Raw genomic sequence first — 23,768 nt, 5'->3', positions numbered from 1 at the left:
GTACCAATAATAAATGTATTTGTTTAATTCAGACAGTATTTTGAGTCTGCTTTCCGGAGGTAAGTCCACCACTGCCTCCCAGCACATTTTAAAATTTTTATTACCTTTTATCCTGCTGGCGCCTCTGTTCTCTTACGAGAATACCCCCCAGGGGACATTTTTCTTAATACAGGTTTTCTTTAAGAAGGGGGTGGATGGTAGTTTTAACACCTAAATGGCATTGCTGTGTCAGTTGTAGCAACTCTGATTGGATTTCCATTCCAGTGATTGGATAATATTCTAACCTGTAAAGACTGAAGTTGTACATAAAGAATATCATGTTTATAAAGTGGATACACACCCTCAAAAATGTTATTGGATGGCAGGGGTGCTCATCCGGATTCCGGATATCCGTGTAACCCGGATATCTAAACTTTTTTCAGCTATCCGAGTCGGATTCGGATTCCGGATTTTTTTCCAAATCTGGATAACTATCTGTGGATATTTGGGCGCATAACGCGGATATCCAAATCTGAAATACTGTAACTAAGGAGATGACGCAGTCAGAGGGCTCCCAGCAGAAGCCCTAGCAACCAATCACAGAGGAAAACCCTGGCCAGCCCCACCTTACCTCATTGAGCCAATCAGAGGGCTCCCAGCCTAAACCCTGGCACCCAATCACAGAAAGGAACACTGGCCAGCCCCCCTGTATAATAAGGAGGGCTGCCACGATGAGACATATCGTCTTAGCTTGCTGAATGCTCACTGAGAGACATGCTCCAGTGCTGGTGGCTTAGCTAGGGCTGTACACAGTTATAAACCTAAAGCTGTTCAGTGATTAACCCCTTCACTACTATCATTACACTATTGTTAAATTGTTAATTAGCTTGAATGATGTCATAGTGTGACAGTCAGAGTGTGTGCTCCAGTGCTGCAGGGTCTAGCAAGGGCTGTACACAGTGATAAACCGAAAGCTGTTCAGTGATTTACCCCTTCACTATCACTGCACTATTGTTAAATCATTAATTGACTGTCACACAAATGACATCAAGCTAGAGTGTGTGCTGCAGGATTAGGGGATAGGATTACTGTGTTATTGTGTAGTTAGTACTGCAGTCAATGCTAGTAGTTGTTAGAGTAGTAGTACTACTGTGTTAGCTTTCTACAGAACTGCTGTGGTGTGAGCAGTGCCAGTGTGACAGTTAGTGTTCACTAGTGTGTTCTCCTCTGCTGTTTGACTGTCACTCGGCACGTGGCACTTGGCGGGTGGCATTTGCCACGTGTCACGTAGCACTTGCCACGTGTCACTTGGCAAGTGACACGTAGCAAGTGCCAAGTGACACGTGCTACATGGCAAGTGCTACGTGACAAGTGACACGTGGCAAGTGACACATGCCACGTGCCAAGTGCTAAGTGCCAATTGCCACGTCCGGCATGCTCCTGGCACACATTACACCTGCTGCTGCTGCATTGCCCTGCTCCTGCTGCCTGTGCTTTTTTGGGGGGGGATTTTAAGTCCCCACATAATCAATTAGTGTTCCCCTTTACAAAATAATGATGCTACATGCCTCATATACCCTAAAAAAATTTTTAAGCAATTTAAAGGCCACTTACAGTTTTTCTCTCCAGATATCCGAATTTGCCCGGATATCCCGGATACTAGGGTTGGATATCCGACCCGGATTGGATATCTGGGTATCCGGATCAATCCGGATTTTGAAAAGGGGTATCCGAGCACTCCTGTTGGATGGCAGTTGGGCGCAGGATTAGACGAATGACAGCTCACCCTGCTGTTGCATAAAATACTATTACCCCATTGAGTTGTAGCAAATTGGGGATACATAATTTGGAGTCCGGCTACTGCCACCACCCAGATTACTGGTACCACGGGATCCTCACATAGAGCCTCTTTTTTCTTCCTGTCCCAGGCGTCCGTCGCATTGGTAACAGCGCTCCCTGTGATGACGTAACCGCATGTCATCACGGGGGCGCTGTTACCAATGCATGGGGTGCCTGGGACAGGAAGAATATACAGGCTCCATGCAGGGATCGCGGAAGGTGAGTTGTAACTCCACTATGCCTGCTCTCCCCCGTTTCATATGGAGGCACCTACCTATACTACAACCTATATTCCACAAGTCCTGGCAGCTTGTGTATGCCGGGTATGCCATTGCGCAGGCATGCATGCGTGTGTACAGTACACTGGGTTCACAGCAAGCACAGTCACAAGCCGCCCCAAGAGGACATACTGCGCATGTACAGCACAGTATGTCCGGGCAAAGGTCACCAACCACTCCAACCAGCACAAGGACAATGAGGGGCATAGTGGGCAAAAGGCGGCAGACTCCGGGCCAAGGGAAAGGGGGGGGGGGGGGGGGGGTCGGGGGAGGGTGCAGTAAGCCTATGCTTATCTTCCCCCCCCACACACACACAGCGTCATTTTTAGATTTTAATAAGGACCAAGGTGTCCTTTAAAGAGAACCCGAGGCGGGTATTTTAAATCTTAAGAGAACACAGAGGCATATCCTTTGCACAATGACATGACTTTGTGTCTCACTATTGCCGCCTCTAGTTCCCCCCCTACCCCCCCCCCGGGGTCTGCTATGCCCCCCTGTAAAAAGCGCCAGGCTATCGACAATCTGCTTGTCACTAGCCTTGTATTTACCTGCAGCCTGTCAATTAGTCAGTGCTCCCCCGCCTTTGTCCACCTCCTTGAGCTTCCTCCAATCGGAAGCTGAGCCGCGACCCAGGAAGTACCTCCCAGGTCATGGCTTGGCTTCCGATTGAAGGAAGCTCACGGAGGCGGGGACAGAGGCGGGGGGGGGACAAGGCGTGGGGCACATGTATAGAGCAAACACTGCGTCCGGAGCCAGCGGAGGACAAGTAGCGGCCATGGACAGGTAATGTATAGTGCCCTGGGCACAATACACATTAATACACATTGTCCCAATATCGCTCGTCGTTACCACCGCGCACACAATTGAGCAATTCAGCCCTACATCTTGCAGCATGTCCAACCGATTAATGCGACCAATTTTGGCCCGAAATTGGTTGCATTGTTGATTAAGTATGCACTTGGCGGCACCTATTTTCATCAATTATAATACACAAATCAGATGGTCGAGTGACTGCCAAGTTGTCTGATGTATGGCCACTCTAAGGGCCCTTTCACACCGCCGTGCAATGAAAGTCTACAGAGGCGTTCATACTACGCCGTTACAGCGGGATGTGACGGAAGTGATGTTTTCGACGCATCCCCGATGCAGGTCAAGAGCTATGTTAACGCGGCACTGCGTTGAGTTGCTGCAATATGCATCGGCCCGGAAGTCATGTTAGTTTATGGCGACACATGGATGGTTAGCCCTTTCGGGACTGGCTGCCTAACTCCCCTTAAGGACCAGGTGATTTTGCATGTGGGGGGGTGGTGCGTTTGGGGGTCAGGCAGCCGGATCCCCACTGGCTAGCTGGGCATGGTGTCCCTCTGGTAGTCAGGTATTCCCCCTGTAGCCAGCAGCCTTTACTCACCTCCTAGGCTCCAGCGATGGACCCTTCTGCTCTGGCCGGCATCCCCGCTCGTACTGCCGCTCAGTTCCGTGTCGCGGCTTGATGACATCATCAAGCTGGGAGCCAACACTTAACGCAGAGCGAGTGGGGATGCCGGCCAGAGAGGAGGGGAACGTCAGGAAGGCGAGTGGATCCTCTTCTTCCACTCTCACCGCCACAGCTCTAACAGTGATCACTATGATCTGCCAGCGATCATAGTGATCACGTGATCAGGAGCCAATCCCGATGGCTCCTGATCACTGAGGGGAGATGGCAGTTGTCATATGACAGCTTAATCTCTCCTCTCGGGTGTGCACGATCTTGTCGGGAGTGGAAATGGTGGATTGCATAAATCGTACACCGCATCAGCCTAGGGCAGCCACAAGTGCGGCGTAGGATTTACATGCGTCGGTGCCCAAAGGGTTAAAAAAATACTGACGCAATGTTACAGCGCACATGCGCGATAGTGTATTTAAACTATACACTTCCGAAGTTCCGCATACCCGAAGCAGGAAGTGACAGCAAGCGTGTGTCACTTCCTGCTTGGCCGGTGGCCAGACAGGGAACACCGCGCAATAGCGTGATGTTCCCTGAAGGCCTGTTTTTGACGGTAAGTTGGTGTGAAACCAGCCTCAGGCTTTCAGCTTCCCAAGAGACAAAGCTGACAAGATCTTGCCAGAAGTGGAAGGAATGATTGTTATAAGAAATGGTGAGCTTCTGAGAGGAACTGACTGCAAGGTAAATATGAAATTTTCATTTGCAGGTACATCATGTGTTCACTTTAAGGCAGTTAAACAAAGAACGGACTTCCAGACACTGCAAGCAGCATCTAAGAATGCAATAACTATTGTGGCAGTTGATAAATGTTGGTCAAAACCGCTTCATGACTGCTCTCATTTGTTGCAATGACAGAGCATGGGGGAGGTGGCCCAGCGGCAGTTGTTAGGCTGTCTATTGCCCGGAAACAATAGCCATCTGTGTAAATTAACCATTTATCTTCCCTCCCACCCACAGAACTTACAATCTATTATCCCTCCTACATACATATACTCAGGGCCGGGCCGAGGCATAGGCTGCAGAGGCTCCAGCCTCAGGGCGCAGTGTAGGAGGGGGCGCACAATTCATTCAGTTGTCATTCCTAATTGTGTTTGAAGCAGAAAGAAATAAGAAAAGGGGATACATAGCAGTGACTGCAAGCCAGATAACTAGATATTAAGGTGTTGGGGAGGTTGTGTGCCCTGTGACCCTCTTAGTGTAATAGCAATCAGTGTGTGCCGGCTGGGGTGGGAGGGATGGAGGGGCGCACTTTGGTGTCTCAGCCTTGGGTGCTGGAGGACCTTGTCCCGGCTCTGCATATACTGTAGGGCCAGTTTCACCAGTTAATCAGCCAATATTGTATTATCTGCAAGTGATTAGCTCACAGTTCTGCCATTAGGAAATTCAAATATACTTTTTTTTTTTTTTAAAGGTCGCTTTCACAACTCACAGCACATAAGACACAGCTAGTAAATGAGAAAAGAGGAACTTGGGTTGTAGACTGTTGTGTCAGATCACCCCTCTCACTGGGTTATGTTATTGTTTTTAGTACATTCTTCATCCTACAATATACTGATAACCTGCTATCCTCTTTCTCTGCTTCCTGCCTATCCAAGGTCTCCCATCATTGGCTCTATAATATGCATCCTATTCCCAGCATGTTATCAGTGTAACCTCTGACCCATCACCTCCTAATTGCCTTGCCTCTCTTCTTCCCCTCTTCCTGCTCTCTCTTTCTCTTCCTCCTGTGTATCTTAAACTTTAATTTCCTGTTTATCTTCTAACTTTGCTTCATCATAAATGGTGTCATATATTGTGTGGCATTTTACACAGTCACCATTGCCATTTTACATCAGCAGTTGTAAATGGCACAAGGTTGGAGTACATTTACAGCAGGGGCGTAGCAATAGGGGGTGCAGAGGTAGCGACGGCACCGGGGCCCTTGGGCCAGAGGGGCCCTCCCTCAACTTCAGGGTTAGCTCTCTATTGGTCCTGTGCACATAATAATCACTTCTATAGATGCTTTGAATAGTGATAATCATTAACCTCTTGAGGACCACAGTGCTATACCCCCCTAAATACCAGGCTGTGTTTTGTGTAATTGGCCACTGCAGCTTTAAGGCCAAGCTGCAGGGCCACACAACACATCACACTAGTGATTTCTTCTCCCTTTTCTCCCAACCAACAGAGCTCTCTGTTGGTGGGGTCTGATCGCCCCCCTTGTGTTTATTTTTTTAAAATAAATATTTATGTTATGCTTTTTTGTTTTATTTTTACTATTTCTCTAATTTTTTTTTTATAATCCCCTTCCTCCCCCCAGCTGGCCAATCCTGGCAATCGGCTGTCATAGGCTTCTGCCTATGAGAGCCGATCGCTCTCTAGTGCCCTAGGGGGACAGCTGTGTCACACGGCTGTCCCCAGTACAGCGCTGCTGATGATCGCAGCTCTGTACCGTGTAAATAGACGGCGATTACGCCGTCTAACAGTCTCCCGAGAGGCGACTGCCGCTCTGAGACTGAAGGTGGGGCAGAGCTCAGCCCCTCAAGCAGGAGATGCGCACGCAATCTCCTGCAGCAGCTGGCCCCAGGACCTGATGCCAATTAGCGTTAGGCGGTCCTGGGGCTGCGGCCACGCCCATTGACGTGGGGCGGTCGGTAGGTAGTTAAACTGTTCCCATCCCCTTCTTGCACCTCTGACACTGTAGTTGCCATTGGTAGGTTTTGGTGCGCCGTATCAATTGTTATGTATAGAATGCTAGGAAGGCCCCATTGTAAAACTTTCATCTGGGCCCACAGCTCCTTAGCTATGCCACTGATATACAGTACCATCCACCACCAGAGCCGTAATAACATACACTGCAGATATTACTCTGTCTAACCACTTCTGCTGGAGCTCAAAGCAGCAGCTATATTCAGTCTCCAGGTTAAGAATAAATATCTTATAATAATAAATAATGTAATAAAAAATGGTCAGGAACCTTGAGGTGCTGCTGTCTGCAGGTGCCACTTGCAATCCTCCTGATCTAAAGTTGTATGAAACACAGCATTTCCTCTTTGCCCTAAAAAAATATTTACAGTATAAAATCTACTACCACAAAAAAAAAAATTGTAGCAGAACAGCATTCAGACAGTTAAACACAGCCCTTTGTTCTTCATTGTAAAGCCCCTTGCTTGCTTCAGTGGGCAGCTTCTGGCCTCACCTGAAGAGGTGAGAACATTATCATTTGATTACTTTTACTAAGGGCCTGTTTCCACTACACACGGATTCTGGATGCATAAAAACTGACTCCAATGAATGCCTTTGGGCCTGTTTCCACTAAACGACATTTTTCTGACGCAGATTTCCCAAAGGCATTCATTGGAGTCAGTTTTCTGCATCCAGAATCCGTGTGTAGTGGAAATAGGCCCTAAATATATCAGACAAAGGAGTGTAAGCATTAGCAAACTGCCGAAACTGAGCTGTCATTAGCTGAGAAGTGACCACTGGATAGAATGTAATATATAAATACAGCAGCTATGCAATAAAATGCAATGGCAGATAAGCTGTACTTTGGGAATTTGTTGACAGACAATATTACTTGTGCACAAAAGCAAATATGATAACTCTATGGGTAATAAAAAGTAGAAAAACATTTTTATTGAATGTTATGTCAGAGCTTTATCACTCTCTAACAAATGTCATCTTGGCATGAAAGTACAGTATTCATTTATTGTAATATTACACATATTGACTTGTGGTTGCTTGGAGTATATGCCTTCTTTATCTTCCTCCTAAATGTTGCTGTGTTTATTTACAGGGAACCTGAGGTGAGACCGATAGAGGCTGATATATTTCCTTTTAACCACCCTGGCGTTCTGATTAAATCGCCAGGGTGGCTGCGGGAGGGTTTTTTTTAAATAAAAAAAAAACTATTTCATGCAGCCAACTGAAAGTTGGCTGCATGAAAGCCCACTAGAGGGCGCTCCGGAGGCGATCTTCCGATCGCCTCCGGCGCCCAGAATAAACAAGGAAGGCCGCAATGAGCGGCCTTCCTTGTTTTGCTTATATCGTCGCCATAGCGACGAGCGGAGTGACGTCATCGACGTCAGCCGACGTCCTGACGTCAGCCGCCTCCGATCCAGCCCTTAGCGCTGGCCGGAACTTTTCGTTCCGGCTACGCTGGGCTCAGGCGGCTGGGGGGACCCTCTTTCGCCGCTGCTCGCGGCGAATCGCCGCAGAGCGGCGGCGATCAGGCAGCACACGCGGCTGGCAAAGTGCCGGCTGCGTGTGCTGCTTTTTATTTCATTAAAATCGGCCCAGCAGGGCCTGAGCGGCAGCCGCTGGCGGTGTTGGACGAGCTGAGCTCGTCCAGACCGCTCAGCTGGTTAAACAATACCAGTTTCCTGGCAGTCCTGTTGATATAGTTTATATTACAACCCTGGAACAAGCATGTGGCTAATCCAGTCAGAATCAGAGCACCTGGTCTGCACACCTGTTCAGGGCCTATGGCTCAAAGTATTGGTGACACCAGGATCAGGGGGACAGCCTGGAAATTTGCATTGTTTAAAAGGATATAAATATGCATTAAAGTATTTTATAACGTGCGACTTTAACGTCGCACTGTGAAAGAGCCCTAAGAGTAACCCTCCTGTAACTATGCCTAAGAAAGGACTACTGAAGCCAGAGGTATATGGAGGCTGCCATATTTATTTCCTTTTAAGCAATACCAGTTGCCTGGCAGTCCTGCTGATCCTCTGCCTCTAATACTTTTAGCCATACACCCTGAACAAGCATGCAACAGATCAGGCGTTTCTCACAATATTGACAGAACTGACAAGATTAGTTGCATGCTTGTTTCTGACGTGATACAGGCCCTACTGCAGCAAAATAGATCAGCAGGGCTGCCAGGCAACTGGTATTGGTTTGAAGCAAATAAATGTCAGCCTCAGTGTTCTTCTCACTTCAGTTGTCCTTTAAGCTCTAACCCTGTGTCCTAATACTAACCTCTAACCCTATCACCTAAAACTAGCCCTCCTATAACTTTGCCTTACACTAACCTCTAACCCTATCGCTTAACACTAGCCCTTCTATAACTATGCCTAACACTAACCTCTAACCCTATTGCCTAACAGTAACCCTCCTATAACTATGCCTAACACTAACTTCATCACCTAACACTAACATCTAACCCCGTCACTTAACACTAGCCCTCCTATAACTAAGCTTCCAAACGCTGTAGACAAAAACACTCTGTTCCAGCCAAAAACATAACTCAGCTATCCATTAAGCATACACAGTTACTCACTTATACCTGCGCCAAAGCTGATCTGAAACGTAGCTTTATAACAACTGAACCCCAGCGCAAATTCTATACCACCACCGCACACTGCAGCACTCGATGCACCATAGCTGCATATTTCCACTGCGGCCTATGGCTTCTCCTAAGTAAACAATTGGTCCTTACACTCAAATTACCTTTCTTGGACAACAGAATGAGGATAAGGTAGGAAGCTGAAAAGGATAGAGGAGGAAGGAAAAGAGAGCAGGAAAAGAAGTGACAAGAGGAGGAGGGTATGGAGAGGAGAGGGAAGACAGGACGCAGAGGAATTGGACATATGGAAATATGAGAGTACATGAGAGGAGGAATAGAGGAGAACACTGGAAACCTGCTGAGGATAGGGTACAACAGGTGAAGACAGGAAAGGATAGGAAATACATGATTAGTAGAAACGTCAGAGGAGGTGATGGGGTGCAGAGAACAGGAAAAAAATATGGGATGACAGGAGAGGACAAGAATGGAGGGGACATAATTAATAGGGGAGGACAGAAGAGGAGGAGACAACAAGCGTAACATGGCAGCATAAGTCAGGGAAAAAATATAGGACAGGAGAGGTTAGGCTAGCACTGGGTTGGTGATAGAACAGCAGAGAAAAGGACAATAGGAGAGGACAGGGTGGGAGAAGGGAAGAGGAAAGGATCAAGAAGACCACACAAGGGAAAGATCTGGGCCAGCTTTCTGGAAAGGCACAAAGCTGGGACTAGGGGAATGCTTGACATGGGCATGGGGTTGCCGTTTATGAAGAGGAGGCTACAAATGGAAACAGGAGGTGGCAAATTGGGAGCAACACATGAAAGAGGGGAGCTGCTGCCCAAGGTACCTGTACATGAATGGGAGGGGATGCTGTATATGGATGTTACACGTAGATGAGGGGACTACACATGAAATGGGATGGGGGCTTTTGTTAATGGAGTGGAAAACACAAGAAATTTGGCCCAGGTACAAGGCCAGACTTCTGGAAAGGTCACAAAGGCTCAGGTCTTGGGCGACGACTACCCACAATGGCAGCTAGACAAGGAAGAGAGCTGTAGATGAAAGAAGATACTGTAAATGGGGAACACATGAGAGAAGGATGCTACCAATGGAGCTATACATAAAAGATAAAAGCAGAGCCGGTTTTAGCAACAATGGGGCCCCAGGGCAAAATAAACCTGCCCCCCCCCCCCCCCCAACAGATACCCCGGAACAAAAATCGGCATTATGGGACCTTTTTGCAGCTGGTATAGTCAGGGTGTGAAGTCCCAATCAGTCGGAGCTCCACATTCTGGCTATCCCAGTATCCCAGCCTGCATGGAGGACAAGCGGTTAAAAAGTCTCAGGAGGGAGGACCACACATAATTTTTTTTTTTAATATCCCACACTCCCCCCCCCCCCCCCCCCCCCCCAAAAAAAAAATTGGGAAAAAATGGCAGGGATCTTCATACAGCCATATTGCGGCTGTATAGCAATCCCTGGCCAAAGCGCTGCTGCTGTTGCGGAGTGTCCACCCCCTGGAAACCCCATCAGGAAATGTATTGCTCTTTCTTTTGATACATGTAAAATTACACTACCGTTAGGTTTGCTACTAAAAGTGACATTTACCACATTTAAAAGTATACTTTTTTTCCTTCGAAACTTTAAAATCGATTTTCTCAAAAACTATAAGGTCTTTTTGAAAAATGTTTTTTTCCTCTTATTCTCAATGATATCCTTAATATATCCTGCAGGGGGTTTCTAGCATTTAAGGTGGATTTGCTATTAACCATTAAAGTCAGCGGGTTTTTAAATGTGTATTTTTTTTTCCTTTGAAACTTTAAAAAGATTTTCTCAAAAACTATAAGGTCTTTTTGAAAAAGCCACTAGGGGGCCATTACAGGCTCTGGGGCCCTGGGGCAATTGCCTCCTTTGCCTCTATGGTAGCGCCGGCCCTGCATAAAAGAATAGAACCACTTTACATGGCTGTTACACATGGAAAGGGACTGCAGATGGAGTGGTAAAGCCCTTGATGCTCATATGGAGCCACAAGAAAATTGGCCCAATAGTGGCCATACATGGTACAATTTTTTCATACAATCTTACCATTTCTATGTAGTATAATGGTAAATTAAGTGACTATACTGAAAGGATAATATAGGCAGTTCCCTTATACTACATAGAATTGTTAAGATTGGATGAAAAAAAAAAATGTACCATGTATTGGCCACCATAAGGGAGTAAAAAGTAGAAATCCAGCCTTGCCCAGAGATGGAAAATGTATTAATGAAATCTGGCCTTGGGGAAGACAGGAGACAAGGTGATGAGAAGGAGTGAGCAGTAACGGAAGGGGAGGAGTGAGCAGGAGCAAAAAGGGAGGACAGAGGAGGATAGAAAGACAGGGCAGAGGGGGAAGCAAGGGTATAAGTGTATAGTGAACAGGAGGTGATAGGGAAGGAGAGTGGGTAGCTGCAGTGGTCGGGGAATAAGAGTGAAGTTTGCAGGGGAATAAGAGTGAAGTTTGCAGGGCCATTTTAAGCTGCTAACCACTTCCCAGGGTGAAGTGGCAGAGGGGGGAGAAATGGCTGAGCCCATGTAGTGTACCCTGAGGTGGGTTGAAGTAACTCACTCATCCAGTATCCACCAAGCACACACGCAACATGTCTTCAAGCAGTGAAGCGGAGGGCAGGAGAGGGAAGCGGTGGAGCGGAGGGCAGGAGAGGGAATCGGTGGAGCGGAGGGCAGGAGAGGAGAGCGGAGGAGCAGAGAGGAGGGCAGGAGAGGAGAGCGGAGGAGTAGAGGGCAGGAGAGGAGAGCGGAGGAGTAGAGGGCAGGAGAGGAGAGCGGTGGAGTAGAGGGCAGGAGAGGAGAGCGGTGGAGTAGAGGGCAGGAGAGGAGAGCGGTGGAGTAGAGGGCAGGAGAGGAGAGCGGTGGAGTAGAGGGCAGGAGAGCAGAGCGGTGGAGTAGAGGGCAGGAGAGCAGAGCGGTGGAGTAGAGGGCAGGAGAGCAGAGCGGTGGAGTAGAGGGCAGGAGAGCAGAGCGGTGGAGTAGAGGGCAGGAGAGCAGAGCGGTGGAGTAGAGGGCAGGAGAGCAGAGCGGTGGAGTAGAGGGCAGGAGAGCAGAGCGGTGGAGTAGAGGGCAGGAGAGCAGAGCGGTGGAGTAGAGGGCAGGAGAGGAGAGCAGAGGAGTAGAGGGCAGGAGAGGGGAGCGGTGGAGTAGAGGGCAGGAGAGGGGAGCGGTGGAGTAGAGGGCAGGAGAGGGGAGCGGTGGAGTAGAAGGCAGGAGAGGGGAGCGGTGGAGTAGAAGGCAGGAGAGGGGAGCGGTGGAGTAGAAGGCAGGAGAGGGGAGCGGTGGAGTAGAAGGCAGGAGAGGGGAGCGGTGGAGTAGAGGGGAGCGGAGCGGTGGAGTAGAGGGCAGGGGAGCGGTGGAGTAGAGGGCAGGGGAGCGGTGGAGTAGAGGGCAGGAGAGGGGAGCGGTGGAGTAGAGGGCAGGGGAGCGGTGGAGTAGAGGGCAGGAGAGGGGAGCGGTGGAGTAGAGGGCAGGAGAGGGGAGCGGTGGAGTAGAGGGCAGGAGAGGGGAGCGGTGGAGTAGAGGGCAGGAGAGGGGAGCTGTGGAGTAGAGGGCAGGAGAGGGGAGCGGTGGAGTAGAGGGCAGGAGAGGGGAGCGGTGGAGTAGAGGGCAGGAGAGGGGAGCGGTGGAGTAGAGGGCAGGAGAGGGAAGCGGTGGAGTAGAGGGCAGGAGAGGGAAGCGATGGAGTAGAGGGCAGGAGAGGGAAGCGGTGGAGTAGAGGGCAGGAGAGGGAAGCGGTGGAGTAGAGGGCAGGAGAGGGAAGCGGTGGAGTAGAGGGCAGGAGAGGGAAGCGGTGGAGTAGAGGGCAGGAGAGGGAAGCGGTGGAGTAGAGGGCAGGAGAGGGAAGCGGTGGAGTAGAGGGCAGGAGAGGGAAGCGGTGGAGTAGAGGGCAGGAAGGGGAAGCGGTGGAGTAGAGGGCAGGAGAGGGGAGCGGTGGAGTAGAGGGCAGGAGAGGGGAGCGGTGGAGTAGAGGGCAGGAGAGGGGAGCGGTGGAGTAGAGGGCAGGAGAGGGGAGCGGTGGAGTAGAGGGCAGGAGAGGGGAGCGGTGGAGTAGAGGGCAGGAGAGGGGAGCGGTGGAGTAGAGGGCAGGAGAGGGGAGCGGTGGAGTAGAGGGCAGGAGAGGGGAGCGGTGGAGTAGAGGGCAGGAGAGGGGAGTAGAGGGCACGAGAGGGGAGCAGTGGAGTAGAGGGCAGGAGAGGAGCGGGCAGCAGGAAAGGGAACCAGAGGAGTAGAGGGCAGGAGAGGAAAGCAGTGGAGTGGAGGGCAGGAGAGGAAAGCGGAGGGCAGGAGAGAAAAGCAGTGGAGTGGAGGGCAGGAGAGTGAAACTGAGGAGTGGAGGGCAGGAGAGTGAAACTGAGGAGTGGAGGGCAGGGAAATGTAGCAGAGGAATGTAGGACAGGGGAGGAAAGCACAGGAGTGAAGGGCAGAAGAGTGAAACAGAGGAGCGGAGGCAGGAGATGGGAGCAGAGGAGTGGAGGTGAGGGCAGGAGAGAGTGAAGTAGAGGAGTGGAGGGCAGGAAAAGGTAGCAGAGGAATGAAGGGCAGGAGAGGAAAGCTGAGGAGGGCAGAGCGGGAGAAGCTAAGGGATGACAGGGAGCCACACGATGTCACTCAGTAATCCTGTAAGCGAAGACGGAATATTTCACCTTCCCCTCTTGCCAAGTGCTGGACTTTTAAAGCCCCCTCGCGCAGCTATTGGGCGAACCGGGTCGTGACGTCACGTCGGCTGTGTCCCCGCCCTTCCTTCCGTCCCTGAGTGACTGGTGTGTGCAGTCTGCCAGCGGATCGGCGGAGGAGAGCACGGCTGGGGCTGATCCTGGACTCCCCCCGCTCCATCCACCCCGCAACCGGCACCATAGCCCCCTCATCAACTGCCATCCCTGCACCTCCCCCCTGATCCCTCTCTATCGCAAGGTGTGGGGGGTCCTTGCAGATCACCCGAAAGGGGGGAGGGTGCACCAGGCGTGGATTTTACATTCATGATTATGGGCGACAAGAAGAGCCCGACCAGGTACAGTGAGGGGGGTGGGGATTGTGGGGAGGGGGGTTCGGTTATTTATATACCCCCTCTATGCCATGCAGACAGATGGAGAGATAATCTCTTCCCCCCCCCCCCGCCAATCATTCTCCTGCCCTTGCAAGTGGAGGCTGCAGGGACAGCCCCCTCCCCAAATTTGCTGCTGATATATAATATATAGCTGTCTTGTTTATATCCCTCTTGTATTGCATGCAGAGAGTTGGGGGATTATGCCCCCCCTCCCCCCATACACCTCTTGCAAGTGAGGACTGCAGAAGCAGCCCCCTCCCCAAATCTGTTGTCAATATATATCATCTATAGCTGTCTTGTTTATATCTTTCTGTTGCGCACAGAGAGTTGGGGGGGGGGGGGGGGGGGCAGTAGCCCCCCTCCCTCCAATGTGCCCGATTGACAGTCATCCCTGGCCCATGCAAGTGGAGGCTGCAGAAGCACCACCACCTATGATTAGCTCACAATGTATATATTCTGTAGAAGAGTTATTAATACCCATATTCTGTGCAGGAGCAACCCTCCCCCTCCTTCCCCCAGTACTTGCACCATCTTTGACAATCACCCTTGCAAGTGGTGGCTGCAAAACCAGCACCCTGCACCCCCCATATTCAGGGAATTAGCTTATTACCCATGTCTGTGATCATCACACATCTACCCTTAGCACAGGAATAGCATAAATAAGCCCAATTTAAAATGGGCAGAATGGGCCAATGTGGTCTTTATCTGCTGTCAATATTGTCAGATCGGACGCCTAGCTGCTCCTAATGTATGTGATCTATAGGGAGCTGAGGGGAAGTGCGCTAGGGCATAGCTCTGCTATGGCGGCTGAGCTTCTCAGACACATAACACACACACACACTCCCTGCACAGAGCCTCAGACAAAGAGAATATTTACCAGGAGAGAGAGAGAAGGGAAAAAAAAAACAGGGCAGGGTGGAGAGGAGAGTGAAAACGCCTCCGCTGCCCCTAAAATCTAAATAAATGATTACAGTCATCAGTACCCCCCTATCTCTTAATATTATTCCCTTTATTGCTAGGTAAGTAGGGAGGGCTGCGAGATGGGAACCGTAGACAGTGGGTGGTAGGAATGTCTTGTATGTGAGTGCTTGCTATAGCTGCTTTGTCTTTTGTGTGCTATTTTCACAGTGGGGTGTGTTTGTCTTTTTTTTTATTAACCCTTTCATGGTTTTTACTCCCAAGGATAAAAATCCACCTAATGAGTATGGGAAGGAGGGAGGGGGGGAAAAGCTTCAGAACAGGGAAGGGTTAATGTTGGTAATTGGCGGTGGGGAAGCGAATAGGGAAAAAAAAGTGGGTGCTGTCGTTGCCAATGGCTGCGATGGGGGCCAGTCCGTCCTCTCCCCCTGGGTGACCGTGCCACGGTCTTCTCTGTCAGAGCTTGACAATTAGGGCACTGGCACAAGGAAGGTGGCGAGGAGAGGAGGGAGGGGGTGAGGTGAGGCCAGAGCTGTTTGCATGGCAGCAGGCTGCAGAGGATAGGAGTGGAACAGTCCCCCCCCCCCCATCACCTCATTTGACGGTTTTGGGCAATTTAACCCCTCCTGGCCCAGACGCTTTCACCCCCTCTCTGGCCTTGTAAGGTTAATTTGAAGGGCAGCAAATTTAATCTAAGGTAACCATGCTGCCTAGTGCCCCCTGCAGTCACTGAATTGACAGCCTGCTTCAGTAGACACTTGCGCTTTTTTCCTTGAATAGGTAGCTGGTCCTCACTAAAAGGTCCGTTGAGCTCGGAACGAAAAAGTTACGCTATGTGGGGAATTACTAGCAAGATTAACAAACGGGCATGTAAAATTATTCCATTCTTTTCAGCACATGATACATTTGACATTGATATAACTTTTCTTTGTTGGTTATTGGTCTACTGACTTTGAGGCTAGTTTCACACTAGATTGTTGCATCGGGTTACTTTATAACACATTTGAGGTGGTATGCAATGAAACATAGGCAAGGAATCAACTAACCAATGTGCACCTTTTCTGACTAGCACTGTGCGTTTCTAAAAACGCACTGCTTGTTCAGCATTGTAAGAACAGAATCTGTTGCATCTCATGGCAACTGAGGATGTGGGTACTGTTTGCACACATTGATTCACACCACCTTACAGTATGCAGAACAGTGTCAGTTACAATGCAACACCTCTCACTAGAGAAATATGGAGGATGCAGTTGAATTTCTAAAATATGCTAGTTCCCTGGCTGTAACTGGTCCTGTCAATGTTATTCTTTCCAGACTATTCTGGAACAGACATGCAGTGGCTTTTCCCTATCTTAATCTGCATACTTGTTCCAGGCGAGCAACTCTTAAAGGATAACTGTATTGAGAAGACTATGTAGGCTGTCTTATTTATTTCCTCTTTAACAATACCAGTTGCCTGGCAGCTCTGCTGATCTATTTGGCTGCAGTAGTATCTGAATAACACCAGAAACAAGCATGCAACTAATCTCGTCAGATCTGACAAAGTCAGAAACACCTGATCTTCTGCATGCTTGTTCAGGGTCCATGGCTAAAAAGTATCAGAGGCACAGGATCAGCAGCATTGCTAGGCAACTGGTGTTGTTTATAAGGAAATAAATATGGCAGCCTCCATATACCTTTCACTTGTCATTTAAAGCATAATAGCCAAATCTACAATGGTGACCTTCATGTAAAGTACACTTTAAATATTTCTTTGTCCAGCAAACCTAGTCTAGATATTATTTTTTTTTAATCGCTTTGAGTAAAGTGGAAGATATAGGAAGTTTGTCTTGAGACCAAGGGTTTTCAGATCTCCATAGACAGTTTGCTGCCTTCATGTCCACCTTTATTGTAAAGTGAAACACTAGATAAAATTAGTTTTGGGTACAGCAGGCATTGGTGCGAACATCTCAGATTTTTTTTCTGTCTGTGCCCCATATAGGATATTTTCCCCCTTGCTTCCTGTTCTCTGTGACCATTGTAAGCATGCTGGAAGTTTGGAAACTTTCCAATAGGGACAAACATAGGAAGGAAAAATAAAATTACCAAATGTACTGAACCTCACACACAATATGTAAAGTTGTTTAATTGGGGCTCATTGGAGAGGTTCCACATCACTTCTCTTGTGAGTATCCCTCATTAATGGGACAGGAAGTCTGTTATCTCCCAGTGAGAAACCCAGACACAGCCTTGTATGCACACTAAATGGAATTTGGTTGAGGTAGCCAATACTGACCCTGCTGCTAAGAATCTAATGTGTGCACAGCAACCCTCCATGCCCTCTGATGCCTCTGCCAGCGATCAGTGATGTGATAGTCCTAAACCAGGCGGTATCTGCTTGAGCAACCACGTGTGTGGATTTTACCATTCATGTGGTAATCAATCCAATGACTGCTGGGCAGCTGAACCATCTGTCTAGTAACCCCTAAAGTCAATTGTAGGTTCTGACTCTTCTTATTATTATGGAGGGCGAGAGAACATTGTCTGGAGTCCCACTTTAACCCTTCTCCAATTTAAGGTCTTGAAACATATACTGGTTTGATGTTCAAGTAACTTTTACTGGGGACTCTGTTTTAGAGGCTCTGTCAGACTAGTGGGCTAAGTGACAGCTGTCAGTATACTTCTATGGTATCACTAGACAGGATATCAGCTGTGTTTTGGAAAGACTTGCCATTCCCACTCTCTCTCTTTACTTTGAATATGTTCTATTCTAAGCTTCTGAAGTGTGCGTGTATGGGTGGGTCTAGTTCAGTTGAAACCGCATGTAAACATACTGTGAAAGTTTAATGGAAGTAATGTACATTAACCAACCAATCTGCCAGTGGACGCTTATGCTTGATATTGGTGTGCTTTTGCATGCTTTATGAAAGGGATTTCTGTGTGTGATTATGTCTTGGAATGTATGAGTTGAGTTAATGATTAGGTGCTTTAAGAGTCAAACCACCCGGAAGCAATATTTTACAATTGTAGGCGGGGTTTGTGGGCTTGGTCCCCTGCTGGCCACTTGTAATATTCAGCAGGAAGGTGTCCCTGTTGGCATTGTTGGTTCTGTCACCACCTACCTTGTGGTGCATTGGTTTATAATATGAAAGGTTCCTCAGTAGAGCGGAGCCCTTAACAATGGCTGTGGGGAGAACTTGAGTACAGAGATATCACCAACAGAGCCCCTGAGAGTGATAGTATGGCTAGGAAATTTAAAGCAGAACTCCGCTTTTACTAATAGAAAACCTCTCCAAATTGCCTTTCCTGGCTGGAAATGGGAGTGAATATTGTTAAATTTGGCATACCTGTAGATTTGTGCTCTCCTTCACTGTATTGGTTATCTTAGTAAAGACAAAAGGTTGCCTAAAATTTACAGTCTGCCTTGTGAGATCTCTTTGTAAGCTGTGAATGAATGTCAAACATGAGGATTCTGAGATGTCCTGTTTCAAGCAAGCTTTATTTTACAAGTCAATCACTATTAGGCTATAGCGGCTAGGAAATGTAAAATTCCTAGCCGCTAATATTTTTGTCATAGTAATTCTGTTGCTTGATTCACACACAAATCTGTACATTTCCAGTCCTGTCTTGTCAGTTTTGTATCAGTTTTCTATTAGGGCCATTTCCATTACAAGCGGTGCGATGCGCTGTGGGTGTCCTGATTCCAATGCACGGCAAAGTAACCGTTTCCACTCCGTGCAGGGCAGTGCAGAGTGATCCGAGAATCTGCAGCCCCCTCCATACACTTCTGCTTTGGGAGATGCGGAAATGACGCGGCCAGCAGTGAAAGTGATGCGATGTGGCTAGGTAGCCGCACTCACATCACTCACTCTGCAAATGGTTTAAGGGCCCTTAGTTTTACCCAACAGGATTGGAACTGTGCATCTTTTATGTGTGAACACACCCATAGAAAACGGACAGGACTGGACCTGAAAGGTTCAGAATTGTGTGAACCAAGCCATACAAAACTGATGCCAACTATAAAAAACTGACAGGACAGTACAAGGACTCCTTTTATGTGTGAACCCAGCCTAATGGTGCCCATACATGGTACAATTTTTTTCATGTTTTTTTTTTTTGGTTTGTTTGTTTGTTTTGATAATTTTGTTTCATTATTCCGTTAGATGGAATATAAAGATTTTTCCAACATGTCTGATCGGATTTTTATTGAAAAAAACTGGATAATTGATTCTTTTTTCTTGATAAGAAAAAAAAAGATTTAAAACTTTCATTCGATTTGATCATTGTGGTCGAATAAATGGGGAAATTTAACGTTTTTATTGTACCGTGTATGGGCACCATTAGGCTGTGTTCCCACTTGACAGTAAAACTGACACTTTTTTTGTCCATTTTACAGCATAGCAAAACTGGCAGTGAATGGCTCTTATTTTATATATAGGATCTGTTCACACTTGTCAGTCTGCAACAGATCTGTGGGATCAGTTGCGGTAAGCGTGGCCGAACGTCTGTGCAGTCTGCGATAATCCCGGGCTGGGTCACTAAACTCCTGCTGGCTGCACATGATCTGGTCCAAGTGGGGACCTAGCCTAATGCTGGGGATACACGGTATGTTTCTGTACCGTGTATCGACCAGCTGATCCGGCCAGCTGATAATATTCAGCTGGCCCGATCAAGCCGCTCGACCCCCGCCCGCTTGATCCCCGCCGGCGGACAATGGCAGGGAATCGAGCGGCTAATAAGGAAGCGCCGGCGGGGACGAGCGGTAATCGATACGAGCAGAATGTTTACCTTTATAAAGGAGAAGCTTTTTGCTTAGTCATTTTCAGACTTGACCAGTTTCTCATCCAGGGATATTTAGGTGCTGGCTGTCGATATTATAACAAGTACATTTGGTTCATTTAATAACTACAATCCATGCAATGCAGACTTTTTCTATTTGTTGTTGAATTAATGGGAATAGATTTTGAAAAGCAGTATTTTTCTTTTGAGAACTATCACCTGCATGGTCAATGTCTTTATTTCTGCTTTATATTGATGTTTATGAATTTTATTAAGAATTTTATGTATATTTTGTAATATTTTAACATTTTTTTCTCCCCTTTTTGTTCAGGCCAAAACGGCAAGCTAAGCCTTCAGCTGATGAAGGATATTGGGATTGTAGCGTATGCACTTTTCGGAACAGTGCCGAAGCCTTCAAGTGCAGTATATGTGATGTCCGGAAAGGAACCTCAACTAGGTATAGTCCTGCTTTTATGTAGAATCCTCCTCTCTTGAAGTGCACCTGCAGTATCGAAGACATGTAGAGTGTCCGGCTTTTGCATGTGTCCAGGGCATACTAGCTATGATCAGGGGCGTAACTAGAAGTCACCGGGCCCTCCTGCAAGAATTTGAGTGGGCACCATCCCCCTCCCTCCCCCACCCCCCGGGTACGCTCAGGGCCATTTGGGGGGTGGAAGGAGGGGGGACAGTCACCTCTTGCTCTCCCCTCCTGCTTCTATCACTGGTGGCGGGCAGGACACATACCTCCATCCACCGCCGCAAGGTTCCAATCTCTAAGTGCTTCACACAACTTTAGTTTAGTGTGAAGCACTTAGAGATTGGAACCTCCAGCGGTGGATGGAGGTATTTGTCCTGCCCACTGCCATTGATAGATGCAGGAGGGGAGCACTGAGGGGAGAGCCTGAGGTGAGGGAGGAGGGGACTGTCCCCCCCCTCCTCGCTGATGTGCAATGCTCTCCCCTCATGCTCCGACCCCTCCTGTCCCCCCAAAGCGTCCCTGAGCGGGGCCCCCCGCGGGTGCACGGGCTGCATCACCTTTGTTACGCCCGGCTTTGATATCGTCCCTGTTGTGTTTTGTCTTGTATAAAGTGGTGGAGAATTAGGACTTCTTTCACTGGGGAGAATTCACCTTCTGACAGACAGGAAATTGCTATGAGTTGAACTTCCTGTTTCCTCTTTCTAGATTTCCTCATCAATTTATTATACAGGAGGGTCCAATAGGAGCTGAGCAGATTATTGTCCTTCACTGTTTATAAAGAGTACACTCTGGACGGGGTAAAGAAGTAGTTTGGCTCATATAAAAGTACTGAGTGTTACCTGTGCAGGAAGTAAGAGGAAATCTTTACTTAGAATGCAATAAAAACATTGCAGTAGTTCTACCCCTGCCTTCTCCATTCTGCTAAAGTATTTGTAGTGGTGTTGGAATAAATGTTAAAAATATATTCCTGTTGCATTTTCAACATTGCTATTTACATGGCTGATTTGCAAATGTTTGGTTTCTGTCTTGTTTGAGTTGCACACACAAAAAAGCATGTAGCCTGTTGAGTATGAACAGCTGATGTGTAGTAGATACTGGCTCTGCATCAGAGCATTAGAGAGTGTTGGAGGCCGAGAATAAACCCTGCAACTGGTTTTACTTAAACTAGGTTTTGGTAACTAACAAGCTGTTCATATCATGAAGAGGTGATTAAAGAACAACTGAAGTGAGAAGGATATGGTGGCTGCCATATTTATTTCCTTTTAAATTATGCACATTGCCTGGCTGTCCTGCAGATCCTCTACCTCTAATACTTTTAGCCATAGACCCTGAACAAGCATGCAGATCAGATGTTTCTGACAAGATTGGCTGCGTGCTTGTTACAGGTGTGTGGTTCAGACACTACTGCTGCCAAAGAGATTAGCAGGACTGCCAGGCAACTGGTATTGTTTAAAAGGTAATAAACATGACAGCCTCAATATCCCTCTCACTTCAGTTGTCTTAAAAGGCTATCAGCTAAACCCTTGTTTGGATACACCTTGGAAGATGGACAGAACATTATACCACAGTGTTAAGTTCTGGTGCTAGACTGGAGTTTTAGAGGAGATTGATAGTCTTAAAGGTATCTGAAGTGACCGATGCCATGATGGTATAAACATGTGAACATACAGTGTTGGCCCTACTTCAAACACCCCTGTGTTCACTATTTATTTTTTTATTGCATGAGTTAATAAGGGTTTACCAGTGAGTTGAATCAGTCTGGCTAGCAGTTCTTCTGAAAACTAATTAGAAGTTGTAAAACTTCTATGTGGCTGTGCAAGCACTTATCATAGCAGGCTAGTGATTACAAGTGCAGTAGGATATCATTTCTCTGTGTGGGAGCTAAATGAACAACAGTGATGTAAGGGTGATGTGAAGTGTGTTTTTGTTTGTTTTTTTTCCCCCTTGGTCTCTTAGCCAGAGTAGTGTTAGTTTTTTTGTTTTCAGTTGATGATGAATCTAAATATTGCTGTTGGTGAGTCAACATTGGTGTTTTTGTCAAAATTCGTATTACTTATGTTGTTACTTTTACCTATTTCTGTCATGCCGCTACAAATTGAGAACAATTAAAGATCTGTTTAGCATCCGACACAGACTAGTGCAATATTTGTGTTCTGTTACCTTTATCTGATATTATATGGAGGAAGGAATCTACTTGTAAGCCAAACTGATGTTACATAAAGGTCTTATGGGTTGCTGGGGATGCACTTTAGTATCTGTGTGCTGGAGTACATTATCTTGGCAATAAGAATGGGGCTAAAGAACAGGGCAGTGGAGTCAGTCGAAACAATTTCTGAGCACCTGAAGTCACAGGATCAGCAGTTGCCTGAGTCTCCTGCTGATCCTGTGTCTCTAATACTTTTAGCCACAGCCCCTCAGCAAGCATGCAGATCAGGTGCTCTGACTGAAGTCAGACTGGATTAGCTGTATGCTTGTTTCAGGTGTGTGATTCAGTCACTACTGCAGCTGAAGAGATCAGCCGGACTGCCAGGCAACTGGTATTGTTTAAAAGGAAACATCCATATCGCTCTGTTAAGGTTCCCTTTAAAAGTTAGTGTCCCAACACATTGTCTGTTTAAAGAGACACTGAAGTCTCCTAAAAATCATGTTTTTAATTAAAAAATGTGTTTAACATCTTTGCCCTACCTATACCTGCCGCATCCCCGCCGCTGAAATCTATCTAAATCCTTCCTAACTCCCCCATCCCTCTCCCCCGCAAAATCCACGACTTTCTTGGTTGTGGATTTTGCTGCTGTTGGAGGCAAGGCTATGAGCCGCAGCTCTGCCTCCATGCATCGTCTGTCAGCGGCCGATCTCCGCCTCTCCCTGCCCCACTCAGTGAAGGAAGACTGAGAGGCGGCGATCCGGGCTGACAGACGCGCTGAGAGTCAGAGCTGCGGCTCATAGCTATGCCTCTCACGGAAGCGCTGCCTGGATTGCCCCCCAGGGAGTTTGGGGGGATTTAGTTAGTGTACAGCGGCGGTTTAGGTAGGGCAAAGATGTTAAACACATTTTTTAATTAAAAACATGATTTTTACGAGACTTCAGAATCTCTTTAATAAGATTCACTGGAACGCCATATCAGATGGGGTCTGGTGCATGGATCTGCCCCTTGCAGAAAATGACCTATGGCCTCTTCTCTATCAGATATAAAAAGGTAGATGCCTTTTTCTGTAAGGTGGGAGGGCTACACGCTGGAACCAGGCTGATATGCGGCTCTTGTGAATCTTATACAGACATCATGCTGGGGCTTTCAAGTCGGCAGTGACAAGCTGGGATGGCCAACAGGGTAGAGTGTCAGCTTCCTGGTCAGGAGCTTTTTGTTCCCAAAAGCTGATGCCATCTTAATACTGTGTAACTTTAAAATCTCTAAACTTTGGCAGTGATGAAATGCCTTTAATGTTGATGATGATTTTTATATGCAAGTTAGGAGTCGAGAAGTCGCAGTTGGTGGAATCCTAAACTGAGGAGACTTATGATTTTTGTACCTGTATAGATATCTGAAGTCATAATGACTATCAGGCACTGTTCTGTATATACCGTTTGTTGCACACAAAGTGCCCCAATGTTGGCTTCTTTTATGTCAAGCGAGACTCGTGCAGTTAAAAAAAAAACTTCCTAAAAAATGGTCC

At 47.6% G+C, this 23,768-nt stretch overlaps 1 protein-coding gene and 1 long non-coding RNA gene across 2 annotated transcripts in view; one reads left to right on the top strand and one right to left on the bottom strand.

The window, feature by feature from the left end:
* Window positions 1-13,856, bottom strand: part of LOC137531863 (uncharacterized) — a 52,505-nt gene extending 38,649 nt beyond the window's left edge. The window contains exons 1-2 of the long non-coding RNA XR_011023787.1: window positions 13,543-13,856; window positions 6,536-6,616 (exon numbers count right to left, since the gene is read on the bottom strand). This is a non-coding gene — a long non-coding RNA (uncharacterized lncRNA). The remainder of the gene's footprint in view (window positions 1-6,535; window positions 6,617-13,542) is intronic.
* Window positions 13,648-23,768, top strand: part of RYBP (RING1 and YY1 binding protein) — a 101,239-nt gene continuing 91,118 nt past the window's right edge. Inside the window, exons 1-2 of the mRNA XM_068251842.1 lie at window positions 13,648-13,907; window positions 19,951-20,076. Coding sequence (XP_068107943.1) covers window positions 13,876-13,907; window positions 19,951-20,076 — 158 coding nt within the window. The 5' untranslated portion in view covers window positions 13,648-13,875. The remainder of the gene's footprint in view (window positions 13,908-19,950; window positions 20,077-23,768) is intronic.

This window comes from Hyperolius riggenbachi, chromosome 9 (assembly GCF_040937935.1).
Source record: "Hyperolius riggenbachi isolate aHypRig1 chromosome 9, aHypRig1.pri, whole genome shotgun sequence".
Taxonomy (NCBI): domain Eukaryota; kingdom Metazoa; phylum Chordata; class Amphibia; order Anura; family Hyperoliidae; genus Hyperolius; species Hyperolius riggenbachi.
This window is presented reverse-complemented; position numbering and strand designations above follow the sequence as displayed.